Below are 23913 nucleotides of genomic sequence, written 5' to 3' on the forward strand. Positions count from 1 at the left end.
AACAGAAACTATCATCTTTACGACTAATAATAAAATACTAAACTACTGATAGAATTATATTTTATCTGCTTACTCTTGTCAAGAAAACTAGAAAGGTATTTTACACTTGTCATGATTACCAGCGATCTCTAACCACCAGAGGTCGCTGGTAAGCACTCACCCTCACAATAACTTATGGACTACAAATCCGCCATTCATGCACTACATTTTCATACATGCACTCCGTTCACAAACACACATGCTTCCTCATTTAGACTGATTACATTTGCACCAGCTGAGGATTGTCAAAGACTGATTACACACACTATTTAAACATCACACACACTCCCTGCCTTTGCCGAGTCTTGTTTTACTGTATAGTGACAATTCAACGCGTTTCCTTAGTCTTGTTACCCCGTGTTTTGATCTTTGCCTGGTTTCCCTTTCTCCTTGTCTGCTGCCTGTCTACCGACCTCTCGCCTGTGTTTTGACAACGATTCTGGACTGCCTATATACATCTGTTTGCACCTGTGTTGACCATTGCCTCCCTAACATCGAATAAACCTGCACGTGGATCCTAACCTCAGTTGTCTCTGTCACTCCCCGTGTTACAACACTACACGAAAGTCACGTGTAACTCCAACCTCACTAAATTAATCTGCTGTGATCTCAAGACAGTCGGAGGACATCTTGTGCCATTTGGATATTATCACTTGAAATAAGATCTTTTAGTTTTCCACTAACTAATAACACAGATTCAGAAAACACCTTTGAACATGCTTTAATCAGAGTCTCTCTCCAAACAAAGAAATAAACAGAGTTGCATGGGACAGGTACACTGCATACATCAAACCAGCCAAGTGTGAACACCCCCTTAAACATTAAATAAAATTAAGCTAAAAGAAGCAGTCGTGTTTGTTCTTTGCTGTTGGACAGTAGAATCTGTGTTTTTCTCAGTGTGGACCCACAGTGCTGTAAACATTTCCTCCTGCCGGACTCTTCTGGAAGTGCAAGATCATTGTACAGTAAATATACTATTATGGATTACAATATATCTACATGAACTAAAAGGTCAGATCTTTAATAAAACGTACCGCTTCACTCCCAGGAATATAATCAATAGTACTGTAGGTCATGTTCTTGTTGGGATCCAGAGGAGAAATGGACTAAATGGTAAATATGAGATATTCATTGACTCTTAACTTTAATGTATGATATTGCATTCGTGGTGTTTGGTTGACTTACATATGGGGTTTCATCATTTATAGAGCAGTATATAGCAAGATCATCAGGTTTAGCGGAGATCTGCATTTTAGACAAAACAACACAAAACAAAAGAGAATTGTCAACATATGATTCATTTAATGAACTACAGATCGCATGGAATTAAGCAGAACGGAGAAAACATCTTTTAACTGGTGCTGAGATTACTGACACATCTGAAAGTAGATCCTAACATTGTGTTGACCAGAAGAGGAAAACCAAGAGAGTCCTGCATCATTTTTACCTAAATTTGTCTAATGGGAATTAAAATGAGCTCTCTCAAACATTTTACTTATCGAACTTATTCAACTTATCGAACCCTTGTTTTACACAGAGGATGCCCTTCCAGCTGCAACAGTATACTGGGAAACACCCATACACTCTCACATGTACACACATACCCTATGGCCAATTTAATTTATTCAGTTCACCTAAAGCGCATGTGTTTGGACTGTGAGGTAAACCGGAGCAGCCGGAAGAAACCCACGGCAACACAAGGAGAACATGCAAACTCTACCCAGAAATGCCAACTGACCCAGCCGGGACAACAAATCTCTGAAAAGTTAGTTTCTGATTTAGCCGCATTTCCACTATCGAGCCAGTGCGAGCCAGGGCTTTAATCGGGCCAGGCCGGGCCAATAGCCAGGGAGGTTGAGAAATGAGGCCGAAATCATGTCGCGTTTCCACTGTCGGGCTAGTTGCTCGCAGCGCGTCACGCAAACACCGCCCCCAGAACGTCCCCCGAATCAAACATCACACAACCCGTCACACAACCCGCCCACTTCAGCGGGAACAAAAACCTCAAATTATAACCACAAACACAACCTGGCATCACTACGAGAGCTGGAAGATGGAGAACACCGAAGCGATTGCTTTTTTACTGTTTGTGGTTTGTTGGTGTATGGCCAGACAGCGTTCCCTGGATAAGGACATTCGAGTTCGGCGGCATTTACTTCGAACACAGATTTTGGCTGTCGGCACCTCTCTGTATGGCACACTTGTTCTGTCCTCTTACCGGAAAGCGTGACCGATAAATATGTACCTGATGAGCCGGAAGTTACACGTGTTGGATTTCGCGCTAAATGTTTTAAAAGGGAACACTCAAAAGTAGCCCCTTCGTAGGGCATGTGTGCGCCACATGGCTGAGGTCACATGTATTGTTTTAGGATCAGCGTTTTAGTTAAAAAGGTAACGTTAGTGAACACTTAGAGAAGTGTTTACTTTGTGGTGCAGTTTGATAAAACGTTAGTTAGTTGGTGACTTTACCATATGATTTTTCATGTCGTGTTTTGTTTAATATTGTTTATAAGAACACCTTTAGAGGAAGTCATAAAGTTGGTCAAGTCTCTGAAGCACAAAAGTATCAACACTTTTTGTGAGGGAAAACATCATATGCATGTGTGCTTTTAAGCAAAATGTCTAAATGCCTCAAATAAATAAATCACATGCCAGTACTGTCTGCTACCCATTTTTTCTTCTTCTTAGTGAGTTGATCAAGCGCGATAGCAAAACAAATGTAAGGGAAGAAAGCATCTTGTCTCCTCTTTACCTGACAGGAAAACTCCGCCTTTGTACATAACCCCGCCCCGAAGCCCCAGTTGGCCCTCCTTGGCCCAAGGTATTCGGCGGGCCGAAAAAGGCCTGACGCTGGCCCCAAGGAAGCCCCGCTTTGGCTCGATTACGCCCCGGAAGTGATAGTGGAAACGCGACTGGCCTTGGCTTGCCCTGGCTCACTCGCTTTAGGCGCGATAGTGGAAATGCGGCTATTGTGCATTTCTGAGTGTGCTTCACATAGGTGAGTGGGCCTGACAAACCGTCAGTAGAAACACTGCTCTCTATATGCACCAGACATTTTACTTAAACTCCATCTTACAAGCATTTAATAAGGAAAACAATGTTTACTTATGAATGGACCACAAATCATGTTGCACTACTTGTTTTCTTTTAAGGTGCAGTATGTAAGTTTGACACCCAGTGGTTAACCTATATGCTGTTTTCCACCAAGGCAACCCGGAGTGATGAAATATAATTGGCTAACTGGCAGTGGGCGAGATAAGACCAAAACAAAGACAGCCGTTCTGGCACGTAACTCATATTTTCAAAGCAGAATATCTGACTTCAGCATTGTTTTTCAGATAAACAAGAATGTTCACTTGGTATGTTTCTTAAATATCTGCAAACATAGTATGGTATTTTTATTCTTAAGAAGAGTCAAAAACTTACATACAGCACCTTTAACCTTAAATACCTTTTTTTTTTTGTATAATACGCTTTTTTTGTATAGCTACGCTAATTATTTTCTTTATTCTCCATTTCCACCTGGGGATACTCTTCCCGAGGCCCTCAGACTATGCAGAGTCACTGATTCGATCCAAGACCAACGACGAGATGATCCCAAGGTTTCCATATCCTGGACCAGGCCGAATCCTGAGCAGCTACTGTGATGGTCATGGAGGAGTGGAGAACATGAGACTGATTCCTGTGACGCTCCAGAGACAGACGAGTCTTCGCTGAGGCCAGCTTCCAGCCTCCGCCACTGAGACTGCAGCTCTGCACAAGACGTTTGGCCAGCGGAGAAATTAAAATGGTCGTGCCCAACTGAGCCTGGTTTCTCTCAAGGTTTTTTTTCTTCACTTCCGCCATTAGTGAAGTTTTTTCCGCTGTCGCCACTGGCTTGCATGGTTCGGGATCTATAGAGCTGTGCATCGCTGGATTTGCCCTTCAATATTTGGACTCTCAGTAGTGATTATTAACCCACACTGAACTGAGCTAAACTGAACTGAACTTAAACACTACAAACTGAACTACACTGTTCCTATTTACTGTGACCTTTTATGCGAAGCTGCTTTGACACAATCTACATTGTATAAGCGCTATACAAATAAAGGTGAATTGAATTTAATTGAATTAATATCTTGCACAATATTGTTCTGTCTTATGTAAAATCACTTGTATAGTCTGAGGTTATGTGTATAGTTAAGCATTTGTAGTACATGTATAATAGGTATACTTTGATTACCACTTCGGTAGATTAGTTATGTATAGGTTTAAAATAGCTGTTATGTCAAGTGTTGCGTTCAGATTTATTATTGTTTATTTATGCAGCACCGTAGTCCTGCAAGACAAGATATTTTGTTCCACTGTTTTTTCACATGCTTTGCAACAAAACAATTTGACACAATGTCTAAATGCATGCAGAGGCTTGCATGCTTGAAACTTTATAAACATTATTTCATCATGTGAGTCAACGCATGCTAAACAATCCACACAAGTGCATTTTCTTAATATCTATGAAATGAGCTTTATGTATGACAAATAAACCACAGCAATGAAATCCTGATAAAACAGTTTAATCAATTAAATAATCAGGGAAGAGAGAGATTCTGTTCATAATATGTGACTTTATATGTAAGAAATGTGTAAAAATTGACATGCACGTGTTAATGTTCTGCATGCACACAAATTTGCATGACATCTCTGTGTATTTATTTCAGAGATTTACAGATTTAGAGAATGTTCGAAAAAAAAATGGGACAGCAAATATTGTAATAAAAGACTTACTTCATCAGTGGTCGTGCTATTGTTCCTCTCTTTTAATTGGTGTTCATCTTGCTCTGTTTTAAAAAGGGGAAACAATATGATATGACATTAGCATAATTTATATATGCAGATTCAGTGGTGTTGAAAAAAATATTACAAAAAAAAAATGAAAGGGTATGAAATAAAATGAAGTACTGACTGGGTCTCCGTCTCCAGATCCAGATGAAAACACCAACCATAATCAATGGAATCAGAAGAACTGGGGCTAAAGCTAAAAACCACACAGGCGAAAGTTCTTTATTTCTGGAGGGAAAATGAAAAGAAAAAGTGGAAGTTAAAAAAAAAACCAAACCACCTGTAGAAAACACACTCATCTCTGACTTTTCCAGTCACGTGCACCAAACACTTTTAAATAATCACTCTATATCTCTTAAAAACAACATTGCACTCTTCTCACCATATACACCAAACACTTTACTTAAACTCCATCTTGCAAGGACTCAAGAAGGAAAACAATGTTCACTTGTGAATATACCAGCAAATCACTTCGCACTACTTGTTTTCATTCATTCATTCATTTTCCTTTGGCTTGGTCCTTTATTTATCAGGGGTCGCCACAGAGGAATGAACTGCCATCTTATCCAGCATATGTTTTACCCAGCGGTTGCCCTTCCAGCCATAATCCAGTACTAGGAAACACTCATACACTCTCGCATTCACACACACACAACGGCCAATTTAGTTCATCCAATTCACTTATACCACATGTCTTTGGAGGAAACCAGAAGTTTCTTCAAACTTAAATACAACAACCATAGAGTAAAATTTTGACCATACTTTTGTTAATGCATTTCAGTAGTTGGATGCAACAAAGAACAACCTGTATTGTATTTCATGTTGTATTTTTATTTACACAGACAAATCTGAGTGAAATTGGATTTAATATTTATTATTAGAAACTCATGAGCATGCAACATTTACAAAAACCAGCAGTCAAGTTTATTAGTTTGTTTTACCAAACCCTATCTTACCAATACTTTTGCATCTTTTTTCAAAAGCTTAAAGCTGGTCACTATTAACTGGCATTATACAGACAAGTGTAAGCAGAACTTGTTTACACCCCATTAAAAGTTAGAAACAAAATAAGGGTGTCACAATCCTTCCTAACAGATCGCTGATGAACTACAGATGGTGTTAAGAACTACAAATCCCTTCAGGCCCTGTCACACACACCAGATGCTGATCACGGCTGATGAACCACACAACTGAGACTTGCATCACTGATCATTTGGACTATATATACACACCACACACACACACACACACACACACACCAGCTTATGACGGAGTCTTTGATGTACATACCTTGCTTGTCCTAGTGTCTTAGTTTGTAATTTTGATCATTGCCTTGTTATCGTTGTTCCTGTTTTGCCACCTAGTACGACCTTATGTCTGTTTTTTGACCGCGTTTTTAGATTGCCCTTTTTGTACCAGCCATGTTTGTTTGTCCTTGTTTGCCTTAAATGTAATCTTATTTTACCTGCACTTGTTGATTTATAGTTCTTAGCAGCATCTGTAGTTCACCAGCGATCTGTCAGGAAGGATCACTGGTGATCGTGACAAAGGGCTTATGACATTAGAAATACACCAGGTTAAAAATCCTCTATTTACTCACTCTTATATGGTTCCAAACCTGTAGGGGGTTCTTTCTTCTGTTAAATACAAAAGCAGATATTTGGAAAAATGCTGAAAATCAGTAACAATAGATGTCTAAAATAAATGCTCTATGGAAATCAATGGTTACAGACTTTCAACATTTCTCCAAATATCTGCTTTTGTGTCCAACAGAAGAAATTAACTCAGGTTTTGAACAAGTGAATGGCGAGAAACAATGACAGAATTTTCCATTTTGGGTAAATTGTGTGAAGCAATACAGATAGAAAATGTTTGTGGTTCTTCGATGACTTCAGTCTTATTTCGGAAAAGTCACTTCAGCAAAAACAGAAAGGAGGAAGAAAAAAAAAACACCAAAAGCAATGATAAAATGATTATGTACTATATGACAAAGACATTTCAGAAAAAGATCATCACATAACAGATAATTATAGAACAATTGCAGGAAAACTTAAACAAGCTCATTTTGACTGATATAATAATTATAAAACAAATGAATACTCACCCGTCTTTATCATTTAATTCTGTGTTAATGTTAACTGTAAAAAGTAGAAAGCAGAGCAATTTTAGTCGTTTTACTTTGTAGGTATAAGCATAATGTTTATTAATTATTTTACCTGATTCTGAAGTGGTTACAGTGAGTAGAACAGGAATGATTTGATATTCAGCAAAGCAGAAATACCATCCAGAATCAGAGAGTCTCAGTCCAGTCATCAGCACAGTGAAGGAGCTTTCACCATCATCACTGATCTGCACTGATGAATTCTGGGATGTGTTAGTCTTCTCCTCTGTGAAACAGCTCTTATCTTTATATCTGCACCAGCGTTTCTGTGTTTTCCTGTATATATCACTGTAGGAACACTGAACACTGACATCATCACCTTCATGTCCAGATATACTGCTGTTTATCACAAACACACCAGGGACTGAAACACACAGACAGCAGACATTAGATACTGTCAAATGTATGAAATCACAGAATTTAAGATTAAAATTAGATTACAAAAATTTTACTGTTATACCATCTTGAACCTGCAGATAAACTTTATATATAACACCTATTCCTTCAGTCTCCACAGCACATTGATACTCTCCAATGTGTTTCTCCTGCAGGTTCCTCATAGTCACAGTAAAGAGACTCTGATCAGGATGATCAATTACTGACAGATTCTCCTCTGTTGTGTTTGGATAGTTTTTAGAAGGATTATTTGCTGAGTACCAGTATTTCTTCAGCTGTGTGTATTTCTCATTATAATGACATGGGATGGTGACAGATCCTCCAGGCTGAACAGTTAATATATTATTTAAAAATGCATTGTTGCTTTCAGCACCTAAACAAACAACACACAACTGTTAATACATCCATGATTAAGACAAAGCCACTTGTTCTATCCTGACATATAACACACTAAAAGCAACAACTGAGCATTATATCTGTCATCACAAATTAATGTATAGGATATTCTAGAAACAGAGCATAACATTTAATACTCACCCAAAATGAGCCAAATCCAGACTAAAATGTAGAGGATATTTTCCATTGCGTATACACTGGCATTCTCTGTCTGTGTCTGAGTGGTTTAACTGGGTTGTAGTGGCTGATCTACTTCCCTTTCCTGCCAGTGACTAAACTAAACTAGAATAATGGTTATCAGCACATCGTGTCAAGTAGTTCACACTTACTCCTTTTAAGGTCAAATTTAAGGTCTAAACAAATCACACACTGTGTTCTGTCCTCACATAATTAACAACATGAAAAGCTAAGAATGAAGTCTCATTGACAAAATGATGAAGCTGATCTTTCAGAATCAAAACAGCATTTAATATTCTGGCTTAAAAAGATCTGAAACTTCACTTGAGTGTGTTTGGCTCTTATGTGTGCTGTTGTGGTTTCACTTACATCTCAGCTTCAGTGGAAACAAAATACGCCTCTTAGCTAGCGCTGACCAAGTATAGACATAAGAGGAAACACAGAGTATTAATAAAGCAAAAGAACATTAATTTTTCACTTACTCTTGAGTAGGCGATTACAGTTCGATTTTTTAATCATTTAGGATTTATGAATTAAAGCTTCAGGTACAGAATAACATTAATTTTAATGTCAAAATCATGTTTGCGACTAATAATAAAATATGAAACTATTAATCGAATTCAATTTAACCAGCAAACTCTCGCCACAGAAATTGAAAAGATGGACAGGTATTTTACACTACACGAAACTCACGTGTAACTCCAACCTTACTAAATTAATCTGCAGTGATCTCAAGACAGTCAGAGGACACCTTGTGCCATTTAGAAACTCTCACTTGGGAAAAAAAGTACTTTTAGTTTTCCACTAACTAATAAAACAGATTCAGAAAAGACCTTTGAACATGCTTTATTCAGAGTGACGAGGAGATCTCTAATCAGACTCCAAACAAAGAAATACGAGAGTTGCATAGGACAGGTACACTGCATACATCAAACCAGCCAAGTGTGAACACCCCCTTAAACATTAAATAAAGCAAGCTAAAAGCAGTCATGTTAGTCGTTTGCTGTTGGACAGTAGAATCTGTTTTTCTCAGTGTGGACCCACAGTGCTGTAAACATCTCCTCCCGCCGGACTCTTCTGGAAGTGCAAGATCATTGTACGGTAAATACACTATTATGGATTACAATATATCTTACCTACTAAAATGTCAGATCTTTTGTAAAAACTTACCGCTTCACTCCCAGGAATATAATCAATAGTACTGTAGGTCATGTTCTTGTTGGGATCCAGAGGAGAAATGGACTAAAAGGTAAATATGAGATATTCACTAGCTATGTTTCCATCCACACCTATTTTTATGCGCATTTTGCAGTTAATGGAAACGTCATGATGCGCATAACTTTTGAAAATGTGCTTTAAAAAAAAGTATGTGCATAACTGAGTAGGATAAACTTATTATTCGATAAGAAAATATGCTCATAAACTGCAATGGAAACACTTTTACAGCAGAAACTCCAGCATGCGCATTAAAAAGGTCATGTGACTTTGTTAAAAGAGATCATGTGATGATAAAAATATGTGTGAATGGACTAACCATCAGGCTGAGCACATTATAAAACATCTGAAATGTTGTTTGGTTATTCTAAAACGCCTTACTGTTTAAGTATTAGTGCGGTTATATTATTAATGACCTCCAGAATAAAGAGCGTCTGTGCTCCGCGTCTCACACCTTCAAACACCACTGCGGGATCACTGCGTGTCAGGATTGCTTTCTGAGGCGCAAATGAGTTCTTAGATGAAGAAAAGATTGACGCAGGTTCTTCTACTGCAGCAAATTCAGTTTTTACTGTTGATATTTGGCGCCAGTTAATCACAACATGACGATTTTGTTCGCTTTGACTCATTGGATGGAAACACTGCTTTATTCGCACGTCTTTTATGCGATCATCCAGTTTTGCGCATAAAGTTCATTTGCATTTTTGGATGAAAACATAGCTACTGACTCTTAACTGTAATGTATGATATTGCATTAGTGGTTGGTCTGGTTGACTTACATATGGGTTTTCATCATTTATAGAGCAGTATATAGCAAGATCATCAGGTTTAGAGGAGATCTGTATTTTACACAAAACAACACAAAACAAAAGAGAATTGTCAAGATATGACTCACTTAATAAACTACAGATCACAAAAAAATTAAGCAGTATGGAGAAAACAACTTGCATTTTCAACTGGTACTGAGATTACTGACATATTAAAAAGTGGATCCTAAAATTTGTTATTGTGTTGACCAGAAGAGGGAAACAAAGAGTCCTGTATCATTTTATCTTAATTTGTCTAATGGTAAATGAAGATGAGTTCTCTTAAATGTATCTCTGAAAAGTTTATTTCTCATTCATGTCTCAATTCATGCCAAATTATTTTTTATTGAAGCAAAATGTTGGAGTATTCAAGCTCACTTGGCTAGATACAATCAAAATACAAACTAGCCTCAATACAATCAGTTTACCCCTTTCTAAAATTATCCACAAACCCAGCTCCGAAATCTAGGACACTCAGGCAGTAATTTGGAGAGTGTTAAAAAAATGGCCAAAAAAAATTAAATACTGTAGCACTGTCGCCTTACAGTAAGAAGGCATCTGGTTCAAGTCCCAACTGGTCAGTTGGGGTTACTGTGTACATGTTCTCCCCGTGTTGGCGTGTTACCCCCAAATTCTTGCGGTACAGGTGAATTGAATTAACAAAATGGGCCTCAGTATATCTGTGTTTCCCAGTACTGGGTTGCGACTTGGAGTGCATCCGCTGTGTAAAACATATGCTGGACAAGTTGGCGGTTCATTCTGCTGTGGTGATCCCTGATAAATAATGGACTAAGCTGAAGGAAAATGAATGAATGAATGTAAATACTGTAATAAAAAGACTTACCTCATCAGTGGTGCCGCTGTTTCTCTCTTTTAATTGTTCATCTTGCTCTTTGTTTTTAAAAAGGGGAAACAATATTATCTGACATTAGCATCATTTACACATGCAGATTCAGTGCTGTTAGAAAATATTACAGAATGGAAGGGTCTGAAATTAAATAAGGTACTGACTGGGTCTACGTCTCCATTTACAGATGAAAACACCAATCAAAATCAATAGAATCAGAAGAACTGGCTCTAAAGCTAAAAACCACACAGGCGAAAGTTCATCTCTGGAGGAAAAATGAAAAGAAAAAAGTTTTAAAAAACCCACCTAAAGAAAACACACCCATCTCTGACACTATTCTAGTCACGTGCACTATACACTTTCTAAAAATAACTCCATATCTCTAGAAAAACACTGCGCATTTATAAAGTGTCCTTCACACAGGTGAGTGGGCTTGATAAACCACCTGTAGAAACAGTCTCTTCTCTATAAGCACCAGACTCAACTACATCTTACAAGGACTCAATAAGGAAAACAATGTTTACAGTACTTGTGAATGGACCACAAATAATGGTGTGCTACTTGTTTTCTTCAACGTTAAATACAAACAATCAACTACAATTTTGACCGTATACTTTCATAGTATTTTATGTTGGGTTTTTATTCCTAGACACGTCTGAGTGAAGATCATTAGCCAAGATCATTGTTTCACCAAACCCAGTCGTACACCACCAGATATGAATGACATATTTACAGTGGTGGAAAAAGTACAGAAATATCTTACTCAAGTAAAAGTACCATTACTTGCCGAAAAATGTAGTGCAAGTAGAGTAAAAGTATCTGTTGTAAATATTACTCAAAGTATGAGTAAAAAGTAGCCCTTTTAAAAGTACTCTAGATTAAGAGGAGCGGGTTTTGTGAAACATTAAAGTGTTATGCAATTTGTGCATGTTTGTGTGTAAACCAGGGGCGGATTGGCCATCTAGCAATTCTGGCAAATCATCGGGTCAATCGATAAAATTGATTGGGTTTAGGGAAGGGGGAGGGTGGGTCAGCCGATAGTTCGCTCAATCAGTCAGAAAGTCTGTCAAAAAGTGAGTCGACAGCGGCCTCTCGTGGGTTCACGCGAAAACAGCATGCGCAAATGGCACTCGCGAGGGAAATTTGACATCTTAAAAAGCGTACACGGCGACCTCTGGAGGATTCGCGAAAACAAAAACTGCAGAAAAACGTACCGCCGGGACGTATTTCGTGGTCTCCAGAAACGTCCATGGAGGTATGTTTTCAGAATGGATTCGAGATGGGCCGACCCAATCCGGCCCAATCAGAGGTTTCGCCGATGTAATCAAAGTCTGGAAAGAATGTTAAACTAACAGTAAGTGCAACACAAGCTAATTGTCAGAGATGGACTGTAAATGCCGAAACGCTCTGAGAAAGCAAAAAAATGGCTCTAAACCCAGACAACGCGGTGGCGCAGTGGGTAGCGCTGTTGCCTCACAGCAAGAAGGTCGCTGGTTGGGTCAGTTGGTGTTTCTGTGTGTCCGAAGTCCAAAGACATGCGCTATAGGAGAATTGAATAAACTAAATAGGCCATAGTGTATGAGTGTGAAAGAGTTTCCCAGTGATAGGTTGCAGCTGGGAGAGCATTCGCTGCATAAAACATATGCTGGATAAGTTGGCGGTTCATTCTGCTGTGGTGACCCCAGATTAATTAAAGGACTGAGCGAAAAGAAATTGAATGAATGGAATGTATGTATAAATTAGTTATAAACGAGTTGTTTTTGTTCCAGTCACATACATTAAATGTTTAAATATCTATTACATATGATATGGTACTGCTTGTATTATTTCACCATCTGTACACCAATATAAGTAATGTGCATGTCTTTGGGTGGGGCTGTGTCAGTGTCGTAATGTGGGCTGATGTGGCTACAGTGCCAGGGCTGATTTTTTGTCCCAGTCCGCCCCTGGTGTAAACGTAACATTTTGTAGTGCATTTAGATCTTGTTTAAGGTCATTTGGGGGTTTCAGTCATCATACAGTAAACATCCCTTATCTTCTCATCAGTGACATTCAGTCTAAACAGTCTCTCAGTCGTTGCGTATAAAGATTTTTAACATCTTCTTGGACACTTTTAATCCTTCCAAATGGTTTGCTTTATAAAGCGCCCATGTATTGAGGTTGTTCAGTAGGACGGGATTTACATTCAATGTGTGATTTGATTGGACAGGAATGACAGGACAGATTTTTTTACTCAACAAAAAACCATAGACAAGAAAAAATAAAGTAGTGACTGCAGGTTGAAGGAAAGTAGTGGAGTAAAAGTACAGATACTGCACTAAATATGTACTCAAAGTAAAGTAAAAGTACACATCTTTAAAACTACTTGATAAATTACACTTCCTGAGAAAAACTACGAAATTACAGTAATTTGAGTATTTGTAATTAGTTACTTTACACCCCTGCATATTTTCACATATGATCCATATTTAATACTTTGCATCTTTTTTTAAAAGCTTAAAGCTGGTCACTATTAACAGCCATTTTACACAAAAGTGTAAGCAGGACATTTAAAAAAATCCCATTAAAATTTAAAAACAAAAAACGTACAGCATTAGAACGACACCAGGTTAAAAAATGAAAGCCTCTATTTATGCACTCTAATATAGTTTCATGTAAGGGTTGCTTTCTTCTGTTAAATACAAAAGAAGGTATTCGGAAGAAGGCTGAAAATCTGTAACAATTGACATTCAAAACGAATGCTATGGAAGTCAATAGGTACAGGTTTTCAACATTCTTCCAAATCGGCTTTTGTGTCCAACTGAAAAACGAAACTCAAACAGGTTTTGAACAAGTGAATGACGAGGAAAGGATGACAGAGTTTTCCTTTTTGGGTAAATTTTGTTAAGTAATACACATAGAGAACGTTTGTGGTTCTTCGATGACTTCAGTCTTATTTTGGAAAAGTCACATCAGCAAAAACAGAAGTAAGAAAGAAAAAAAAACACCAAAAGCAATGAAGAAATGATAATGTATGTAAGCTTTAAAGACAAAGACACTTTAAAAACAGAGCATTACAACATAACAGATAATTATAGAACAATTCTAGAAAATGAGCCCATTTTGACTGAGAATAATATTGATAATAAAACAAATGAATACTCACCCGTCTTTATTATTCCTATCTGTAGAAAAAAGTAGAAAGCAGAGCAATTTTAGTTGTTTTATTCCATAGGTATTAGCACAATGTTTATTAATTATTTTACCTGAGTCTGAAGTGGTTACAGTGAGTTGAACAGGAATGATTTGATGTCCAACAGAGCAGAAATACCATCCAGAATCAGAGAGTCTCAGTCTAGTCATTAAGACAGTGAAGGAGCTTTCACTGTCATTACTGATGTGCACTGATGAATTCGGTGATGTGTCAGTCTTCTTTGTGAAACAGCTCTTATCTTTATATCTGCACCAGCGTTTCTCTGTATTCTTGTTTCTAGAGCTGTAGAAACACTGAACTCTGACATCATCACCTTCATGTCCAGATACACTACTGCTATTCACAAACATATCAGGATCTAAAATACAAACAACAGCATTTAAGATTGTAAAATACATGTATGTGAAGTCAGAGAATTTGATATTAAAATTACATTACAATAATTCTCCTCTCATACCATTTTGAACCTCCAGATAAACCTTATAATTAACGGCACCTTCAGTCTCCACAGCACATTGATACTCTCCAGTGTGTTTCTCCTGCAGGTTCCTCATAGTCACAGTAAAGAGACTCTGATCAGGATGATCAATTACTGACAGATTCTCCTCTCTTGTGTTTGTGTATTTATTAGAAGCATTATTTACAGAGTACCAGTATTTCTTCTGCGGCCTGTATTTCTCATTATAATGACATGGGATGGTGACAGATCCTCCAGGCTGAACAGTTAATCTATTATTTGAAAATGTATTGTTGCTTTCAGCACCTAAACAAACAACACACAACTGTATCTATCATGAACACAACATTATGTCCAGGATTAAAAAACATCCCTTGTTCTATCCTTACATATAACACAAGCAACTGAGTTTCATATCTGTCGTTATAAATGAATGTATAGGATACACTAGAAATAGAGCACAACAATTAATACTCACCCAAAATAAGCCAAAACCCAATTGAAATGTAGTTCATTTTTGTCGTTGCGTACGCTGCCATTCTGTTTCTCTGTCTGTGTCTGAGTAGTTTAATTGTGTTGTAGTGGCTGATCTACTTCCCTTTCCTGCCAATGACTAAATAAAACTAGAATAATGGTTATCAGCACCAAGTAGTTCTCGCTTTCATTATCTCTCTTCAAGGTTTAGTTCAAGGTCTAAATTAATCACACACACACACTATTATTATCTTCTGTCCTCACATAACTAACTTCATGAAAAGCTATAAATGAAGTCTCATTGACAAAATGATGAAGCTGATCCATCAGAATCAAGACAGCATTTAATATTCTGACCTAAAATGATCTGAAACTTTACTTGAGTATGTTTACGTGTGCTGTTGTTTTGGTTTCACCTATATCTCAGCTTCCCTTTTCTTCCCTCATGTTGTCTTCAGTGGAAACAAAACCGCCCCTGTTATCTTGAGCGGATCATTTATAGATATAAGAAGAAACACATCCATTATTAATAAAGCAAAAGAACATTATTAGCTCACTTATTCTTCAGTAGACGGGTCACAGTTATAATTTAAAATTAATTAAAGCTTCAGGTACAGAATTGTCACGATCACCAGCGACCATAACTCCCAGATCACTGGATCTCACACACAAACACACATGGACTACAATTCCGCCATTAATGGACTACATATTCAGTCGTGCCACACACATACTCACACCTGCTCCAAGTCTCTACTGATTACATTCGCACCACCTGAGCATTGTCAAAGACTGATTACTGACCCTAAACAGCACACACTCTCACTTCTATTGCCGAGTCTTGTCATCTGTAAAGTGACAATTCAACGCGTTTACTTAGCCTTGTTTCTCTGTGTGTTTACACTAGCCTTGTTCCTAGTTATCCCTGTCTGCCGCCTGCCTTCCGACCTCTCGCCTGATACTTTTGACTACGATTCTGGACTGCCTTTATACATCTGTTTGCACCTGTGTTGACCTTTGCTTGCCTGACTTTGAATAAACCTGCACGTGGATCTGAACTTCAGTTGTCTCTGTCACTCCCTTTGTTACAAGAATAATATTTATTTTTTATTTCTGCATATACCAGCGTATTTATAACTTTTAAACTTATAATTTAACAAGCAATTTACAGTCTAAGGTTTTAGAGGGTTTGTAATTTTAATAATTAACATTAGCCTAGATTAATTCATAACAGAGATTAAAAAAAAACTGTTGCTTATTGTAAGTTATATACAGTTTAAAGTGATTGCTTTTAGTACATTACAAAATTTTTTTTATTAAATCTAAATAATGCTTATTTAATGCTGCCATTGTTTTCCTCATAAATAATCTAATTGATAGCAAATTTTTACATGTAATATTTGATGATAAAATAAAATACTTCAACATCAACTAAAATGTATATTAATAGACAACACAAACAAGTGCTCTGAAAGTCAGTATAATGTTTTATTTCTATGTCATTCTGTAACATTTTTTTTTTATCTCAGTAATTGTGTCTGGAAGTCTGTGCCATGAGGAAATCTGTTATAAAGCCATGCCATATGAACATATACAGTTGAAGTTCATATATTAGATTTCTATATGAAGTGTTTCTAGCTTCTGCATCACATATTGCTATATTTAAATTGATTCAAGTCAGCAGAATTTATATCATCAGTGTTTTGTGCCTATTGTATCACTTCAGACAATAACAGGGGTCATACTGATTACCATAATGTTTACTTTGTGTATTTTCCATTATTCAAATTAACTGGTTATTGTATACACCTTACAGATATTTTTAGTTTCAGCATTGTATTGTTTACATTTTCAATTTGTATCTGTATTTCTTTAATACTTATGTACAATTAAAAGCTGTACACAAGTAAATCTTACAAAATGTACACACGGGATATGTTATATACACTGTAAAACCCAACAGTCAACTTTATCAAATGAGTGTAGTTAACACAATATTGACTGAAAGTTAATTCTACTCACTTGAAAAGAGTTTTGAACTCAGTGTTGAAGGTAATGAGTTATTTAAATATCTCATTACTTCAACTTAAACGGAGTAAGTTCACAGTACTCATTAGGATTAGTTTTTGAACTTCAATGGTTTGTTGCAATCGGTTTCCTCAAACGGTTTGAGTTACCGTGACTTTTTGGGTTTTACAGTGTATATACAGTTGAAGTCAGAATTATTAGCCCCCTCTGAATAATTAGGCCCCCTGAATTATTAGCACCCCTGTTTATTTTTTTCCCCAATTTCTGTTTAACGGAGAACAGATTTTTGCAACACATTTCTAAACATAATAGTTTTAATAACTCATCTCTAATAACTGATTTATTTTATCTTTGCCATGATGACAGTAAATAATATTTGACTAGATATTTTTCAAGACACTTCTATACAGTTTAAAGTGACATTTAAAGGCTTAAGTAGGTTAATTAGGTTAACTAGGCAGGTTAGAGTATTTAGGCAAGTTATTGTATAACAACGGTTTGCTCTGTAGACCAGTGTTTCCCAACCCTGTTCCTGAAGGTACACCAACAGTACACATTTTCAACCTCTCCCTAATCAAACACACCTGAATCAACTTATCATAGCATCAGAAGAGACTCCAACACCTGAAGTTAATGGGTCAGAAAAGGGAGACATCCAAAATATGTACTGGTGTGCCTCCAGGAACAGGGTTGGGAAACACTGCTGTAGACAATCGAAAAAAATATATAGCTTAAAGGGGCTAATAATATTGACCTTGAAATGGTTTTTAACAAATTAAAACTGCTTTTATTCTAGCCAAAATAAAGCGAATAAGACTTTCTCCAGAAGAAAAAATATTATCAGACACACTGTGAAAATTTCCTTGCTCTGTTAAACATTACTTGAGAAATATTGAAAAAAAAAGAAAAAACAATTCAAATGAAGGCTAAAATACTTCAACTGCATATAATAATTTCAGAAGAATCAAATTGTATTACATAATCACAAACCAGAAGTTTGTGATTCTAGATAATAAACCCATAACGAAAGCCCTTTCAAATATTTTTAGCCGGTTGAGCTGAAACAAAATTATAACTCCAGTAAATGAAGACAGATGAGAGGGAATAATCTGAATTTGACTTTTTTATTTTAGAAGCAAACAGAAAATAATCGATTATTCTTGCTTTAAAGTAAAAAACAAATTCACCAGTTTTTAAAGAAAAAAGATTTGCATTTAGCAAAGATAGACGTCAAATGAACTTTAAACAAAGATTATTGAACTTGTTACATAGCTTGTTCACTGACTGTAAAGCAGAATATGAAAATTATGAGTTTTTATCATCAGATGGTTCTGGTCGATGTTCAGAAACTCTAGTTGTCTGAAAGGCAGAAATGTCTGAAAGATCTGAAAAATAGAAGTGAACATTTCTGTCTCACATTTGCACACATTCAAACCCTTACATTACAGAAAATATTTTTAGTGTTGCATTGTCAGAAAAAATAGAATTAAAACATGTTTCATTAAAGATATACAAGTATCTCAAAATAATTAAAGAGAAAGTACAGTATATGACATTATATGTTGCTGATGAGAAAGAAAAATCACAATAATGTGAATTTTTTTTAATACTTACTTGTCCTTCTGAGTGCTGGTGTCTGAGTTCACACTTACTGTCAAACACAAAAAAATAGATATATTTTCAAACAGAAAAACCTTACAGCATTGATTAGGGTCTGAGTTTTGCCAACATTTAGCATTTAATAAAAGTGCACCCTAAAAATTATGTTAAACAGCACTAAAAATGGTTCTTTGGCTCGTAATCTGAGAGTAACCCCTTAAAGTGCTACATACAGTAGCATCTGCATAGCATTTTAACTACCACAAAGAATGACTGAAGATTTTTTTTACCTGATTCTGAAGTGGTTACAGTGAGTTGAACAGGAATGATTTGATCTCCAGCAGAGCAGAAATACCATCCAGAATCAGAGAGTCTCAGTCCAGTCATCAGCACAGTGAAGGAGCTTTTACTATCATCACTGATCTGCGCTGATGAATTCTGGGATGTGTCAGTCTTTTCCTCTGTGAAACAGCTCTCATCTTTATATCTGCACCAGCGTTTCTGTTTATTCCTGTATCTAGAACTGTAGAAACACTGAACTCTGGCATTATCGCCTTCATGCCAGATACACTGCTGCTCATCACAGACACATCAGGAACTGAAACACACAGACAGCAGACATTAGATACTGTAAAATGCATATGTGTGAAGCCAGAGAACTTGAGATTAAAGTAAGAATATAATAATTCTACTCTCTTACCATCTTGAACCTCCAAATAAACTTTATATATAACACTTATTCCTTTAGCCTCCACAGCACAATGATACTCTCCAGTGTGTTTCTCCTGCAGGTTCCTCATAGTCACAGTAAAGAGACTCTGATCAGGATGATCAATTACTGACAGATTCTCCTCTGTTGTGTTTGTGTATTTAATAGAAGGATTATTTACAGAGTACCAGTATTTCTTCTGCGGCCTGTATTTCTCATTATAATGACATGGGATGGTGACAGATCCTCCAGGCTGAACAGTTAATATATTATTTAAAAATTCAGTGTAGCTTTCAGCACCTAAACAAACAACACACAACTGTTAATACATCCATGATTAAGACAAAGCCACTTGTTCTATCCTGACATATAATGCTCTGTTGTTGTTGCTTTCAGTGTGTTATATCTGTCATCACAAATGAATGTAGGATACACTAGAAAATGAGCACAACATGTAATACTCACCCAAAATGAGCCAAAACCCGACAAAAATGTAGAGTATTTTTGCCGCTGCCATTCTGTCTCTCTGTCTGGTCTGAGTGGTTTAGTTGTGTTGTAGGGGCTGATCTACTTCCCTTTCCTGCCAGTGACTAAAAATTAAATTGACAAAATTTCAATGACTAACTCAGTCATTCCTCTCAATGACTAAATATAAGTAGAATAATGGTTATCAGCACATCAAGTAGTTCTCGCTCTCTCTCTCTCTCTCTCTCTTTAAGGTCTAGTTCAAGGTCTAAATGAAGTAATCTAGGCTAATGTTAATTAGTGAGTCCATTAGATTACAAACCTTCTGAAAGCCTAGAGTGTAAAGATGTTATCACTTGCTTTTTAAGTTATCTTTTATTTATCTCTAACTTGAAAAGTTAAAAATACACTGGTATATGCAGAAATGAAAGTTAATATTATTCTGTACCTGAAGCTTTAAGTAATTTTGAATTACTGTAACCGCCTACTGAAGAATAAGTGAGATATTAATGTTCTTTTGTGTAATACTCTATGTGTTTCCTCTAATGTCTATACTTGGTCACCGCAAGATAGGAGGCATATTTTGTTTCCACTGAAGACAACATGAGGGTAGAAAGAGGAAGCTGAGATGAAGGTGAAACTACTACAACAGCACACATAGTCGAACATACACAACTGAAGTTTCAACACAATCTCACGGCAATTCGTAACTTTTTGATTTAGTGGCTAATTCATATGAATTCGTACAATCTAATTTGTACAATTTAGTACGATTTGCTCATCCCCCAATGACGGTTGGGTTTAGGGGCGGGGTTAGGTGCCACGCCTCCTTTTTAAAATCGTACAATTTTGTCCGACTGATCTCGTTCGAATTCGTACGAATTAGCCAATAAACTGACAAAACATAAAATACTTACGTCATGAGGTCAGGCTGGAAGTTTCAGATTATTTTAGGTCAGAATATTATATGCTGTTTTGATTCTGATGGATCAGCTTCATCATTTTGTCACTAGCCATGTTTAAAGATGCAAATAAAATTGTGCAAAACTGGAATATCGCACAAAACATTTGTGAATAAAGCACAGTTTTCATCCAACGAGAGAACAAAATCATCACTTCCTGATAAACTGGCACTAAATATCAATAGAAAAATGAAAGTTGCTGCGCTGCGAAATTATTCTTTCATATACAGTAGTTCTGTACAGTAGTGTTCTGCACCCTGATTGGCAGTGGACCATTGTCAATCAATCTCCTCCGCATCTCCTGTACAGTACAGAATGCGTTTAGCTTGCCAAATTAACATAAATCTTCCTTCTCAAGAAGTGTGAGTTCCAAAAAGGCTGCAAAAAGTGTTGTAATTGTCTGCAGCAAGACCATCATAAAGGGGGTCGCATACTGGATGTGCCGCGCAATGCAGGGTACGCACACCGGTGCCGCAAGTCAGTGCATGGGCATTTCTAGGCCTATTTTAGGGGGACTGTAGAACCCATATATTTCTACTCAGTCCCCCCCCAAATTTTTGTAATTAGCTCATAAACTGTACACTAAATTATCGTCTCAGTCCCCTTTAAATTTGATATGAAAACGGCGGAAGAATTCGGCTCCTCCCCGTCTTTTGTTTTTCATTTGATCAGCAAACCACAGCTGTGCAGAGTGAGAGAACAAGGTGTGTGTTTATTGAAAAATTGTTATAGTATCTGCTAATTTGCAGTTCTTTGCTATAGATGCTTGTATCACTTGTACCCGGGTTTCCCATCTACTGTTTCATTGGTGCTCATCTCATAATCACAGCTGTTTCCTCGAAAAAGTAGCTCTTATAGAACAGTTCGCTATTTTAATTTCAAAATTACTACCAATATAAAACATGTTTTGTGTTAGTGCATGTGGCATTAACTATAGCATACAGTCTTGCACAGAAAGGATTAAAAACGGTGACAGAACCACTTAGTGAATGTACTCGTTTAAACTGTCACTGAGTCACTGACAGAGATAAAAGACATCATGTGTTGTCTTGTATTAAAAAAGATCATATTTATTATTGTGATTCAGATCATGAAATATGTGATTTAACCTGTAGGTATAAAATATATATTTAAATTTGCTGTTTAATAAGAAAAGTGTGAGTTCAGAACTCAAATGGCAATCCCTGTTTTTGCAGTACAGTGGAATATTGCTAGTTTAGCATACAGCCCTACCATATTAAATATTTGAACTTTTATTATTTTTTTATACTATAAAATTACTACTTATAAATGTAATATATATATATATATATATATATATATATATATATATATATATATATATATATATATATATATATATATAATTTTTTTATCTTGAGAATGTGCGCGTTTGGTACGGTTGCCATCCGTCCCTTAAAATACGGAATCATCACATATTTGAGAATGAAATTGCGCGTCCCGTTTTAATCAATACGGGACAGGTTTTGTCCTGCATTTTTATCATTTTTTAAAAGTAGCTTTTCATGAAAATCATCCCACACGCATTTTATGAAGCTCATTTCCTACTTTTGATTGGGTAATACTTGAAGTCATCATAAGTTTGATTGCTCTTTTTAACTGTCCAGTGAGGAAGGTGAGTCTTTTAAGCAGAGTCTGTCAATGATTAGTCTTGATGAGAGTCTTCCATGTTAATGAAGGAGACTCGGGCCCAAATAAAAAAAATAATTACACTTGCAATAAAATGTCCCGAAAGATGGTTCTGGTCAATTAAGGCACTGGTTATCATGCTGATATAGGTGCAGATCTTCATTTTTGTAAAACAGTTTGTTTTTAGCAGTAATTTAATGCTGGGTGTGTCATCGTGATTGACAGCTGTGATTGACAGTTTCTCAAAGCAGACCGTCTGAGCTTCGTCAGGAGACTAAAGTGTTGTTATTCGATTTCAGTGTTATTTTACCATGATAAAATGAGTTCAGCAGTAAACTATACTTTCTGACATACATGATCTGGTGGAACACTGTTTATTCGGTAAGGTCAGGGCTTTTTTCGGGCTTTATTAGTTTGCTGATACACACCTAACCACCCAGATAATAAAATACACTCGGGCCAGTTCTGGCTAGATTAAAATTGCATTTTTAATTCTGAAGTTGGGTGATGATTTTTTGTATACAGTCATTGGTGACGATCCATTCGTTAGAATGCTTTAGGAAAAGGTGGTTTCCATTTGTGCGAAATGTACCTTTATCATAGCGTATGCTCTTAGTTTTAAACCGTTAAGAGATCCCTGCTGAAAAATCCAGCTTAAACCAGCCTAGGCTGGTTGGCTGGTTTTAGCTGGTTGACCAGCCAGGTTTTAGAGGGGTTTTGGCCATTTCCAGGCTGGTTTCCAGCCATTTCCAGCCTGGTCTTAGCTGGTCAGGCTGGAAAATGACCAGCTAAAACCATCTAAAACCAGCTTGACCAGCCTGGTTTAAGCTGGATATTGCTGGTTTTGGCTGGGCTCCCAGCCTGGCTAGGCTAGTCAAGCTGGTTTTAGCTGGTCATCTCCCAGCCTGACCAGCTAGGTTTTTTTCAGTAGGGATATAAGAGAGCTAACGCATATAATAATAAATGTTTAAATACATGTATAATATTTAAATGTATAATAAATGTATGTAAAAATGTAATACATATTTGATGAGAGGAAACCTGGACCTTTAGTATTTCTGTACATACATGGATGAATATCTTAAGGGAGGGCAATAGGCTTCATTTGACTCGTGCACTGTGTAAATGTATAACATGTTAATACTGCATCTGGAATTGTTTGTACATGTTTTTTATTCTTTTAATTGGTGTTCATCTTGCTCTGTTTTAAAGAGGTGAAACAATATTATATGACATTAGCATCATTTATATATATGCAGATTCGGTGCTGTTAGAAAATATTACAGAATGGAAGGGTCTGAAATAAAATGAAGTACTGACTGGGTGTCGGTTTCCATTTGCAGATGAAAACATCAAACAAAATTAAGGGAATCAGAAGAACTGGGGCTAAAGCTAGAAACCACACAGGCGAAAGTTCATCTCTGGAGGAAAAATGAAAAGAAAAAAAGTTTTTAAAAACCCATCTAAAGAAAACACACCCATCTCCGACACTATTCTAGTCACATGCACTATACACTTTCT

General features: G+C 36.7%; 1 protein-coding gene and 1 pseudogene across 1 annotated transcript; both read right to left on the minus strand.

The window, feature by feature from the left end:
* Window positions 1-763: 763 nt before the first annotated feature.
* The window catches only part of LOC130213700 (CMRF35-like molecule 1), a 39456-nt pseudogene continuing 16306 nt past the window's right edge, over window positions 764-23913 (minus strand).
* On the minus strand, window positions 8752-15044 carry LOC130213708 (polymeric immunoglobulin receptor-like). The gene is made up of 9 exons (XM_056445470.1): window positions 14984-15044; window positions 14506-14811; window positions 14101-14406; window positions 14001-14019; window positions 11020-11120; window positions 10853-10899; window positions 9982-10041; window positions 9158-9229; window positions 8752-9064 (listed from the first exon to the last, which is right to left on the minus strand). The coding sequence occupies exons 1-9, from the start codon at window positions 15042-15044 to the stop codon at window positions 9017-9019; spliced, it is 1020 nt and encodes a 339-aa protein (XP_056301445.1). The 3' UTR covers window positions 8752-9016.

Source organism: Danio aesculapii, chromosome 2, assembly GCF_903798145.1.
Source record: "Danio aesculapii chromosome 2, fDanAes4.1, whole genome shotgun sequence".
Taxonomy (NCBI): Eukaryota; Metazoa; Chordata; class Actinopteri; order Cypriniformes; family Danionidae; genus Danio; species Danio aesculapii.

Bases quoted from the DNA above. Each gene is read 5' to 3' on its own strand.
- LOC130213708 (XM_056445470.1), bottom strand. From the start codon at position 15,044: ATGGCAGCGTACGCAACGACAAAAATGAACTACATTTCAATTGGGTTT. The intron at 10,042-10,852 runs GTAAGTCTTTTT...TGTAAAATACAG, and splicing joins ACAGCGGCACCACTGATGAG to ATCTCCTCTAAACCTGATGA. The intron at 9,065-9,157 runs GTAAGTTTTTAC...TTGCACTTCCAG, and splicing joins ATATTCCTGGGAGTGAAGCG to AAGAGTCCGGCGGGAGGAGA.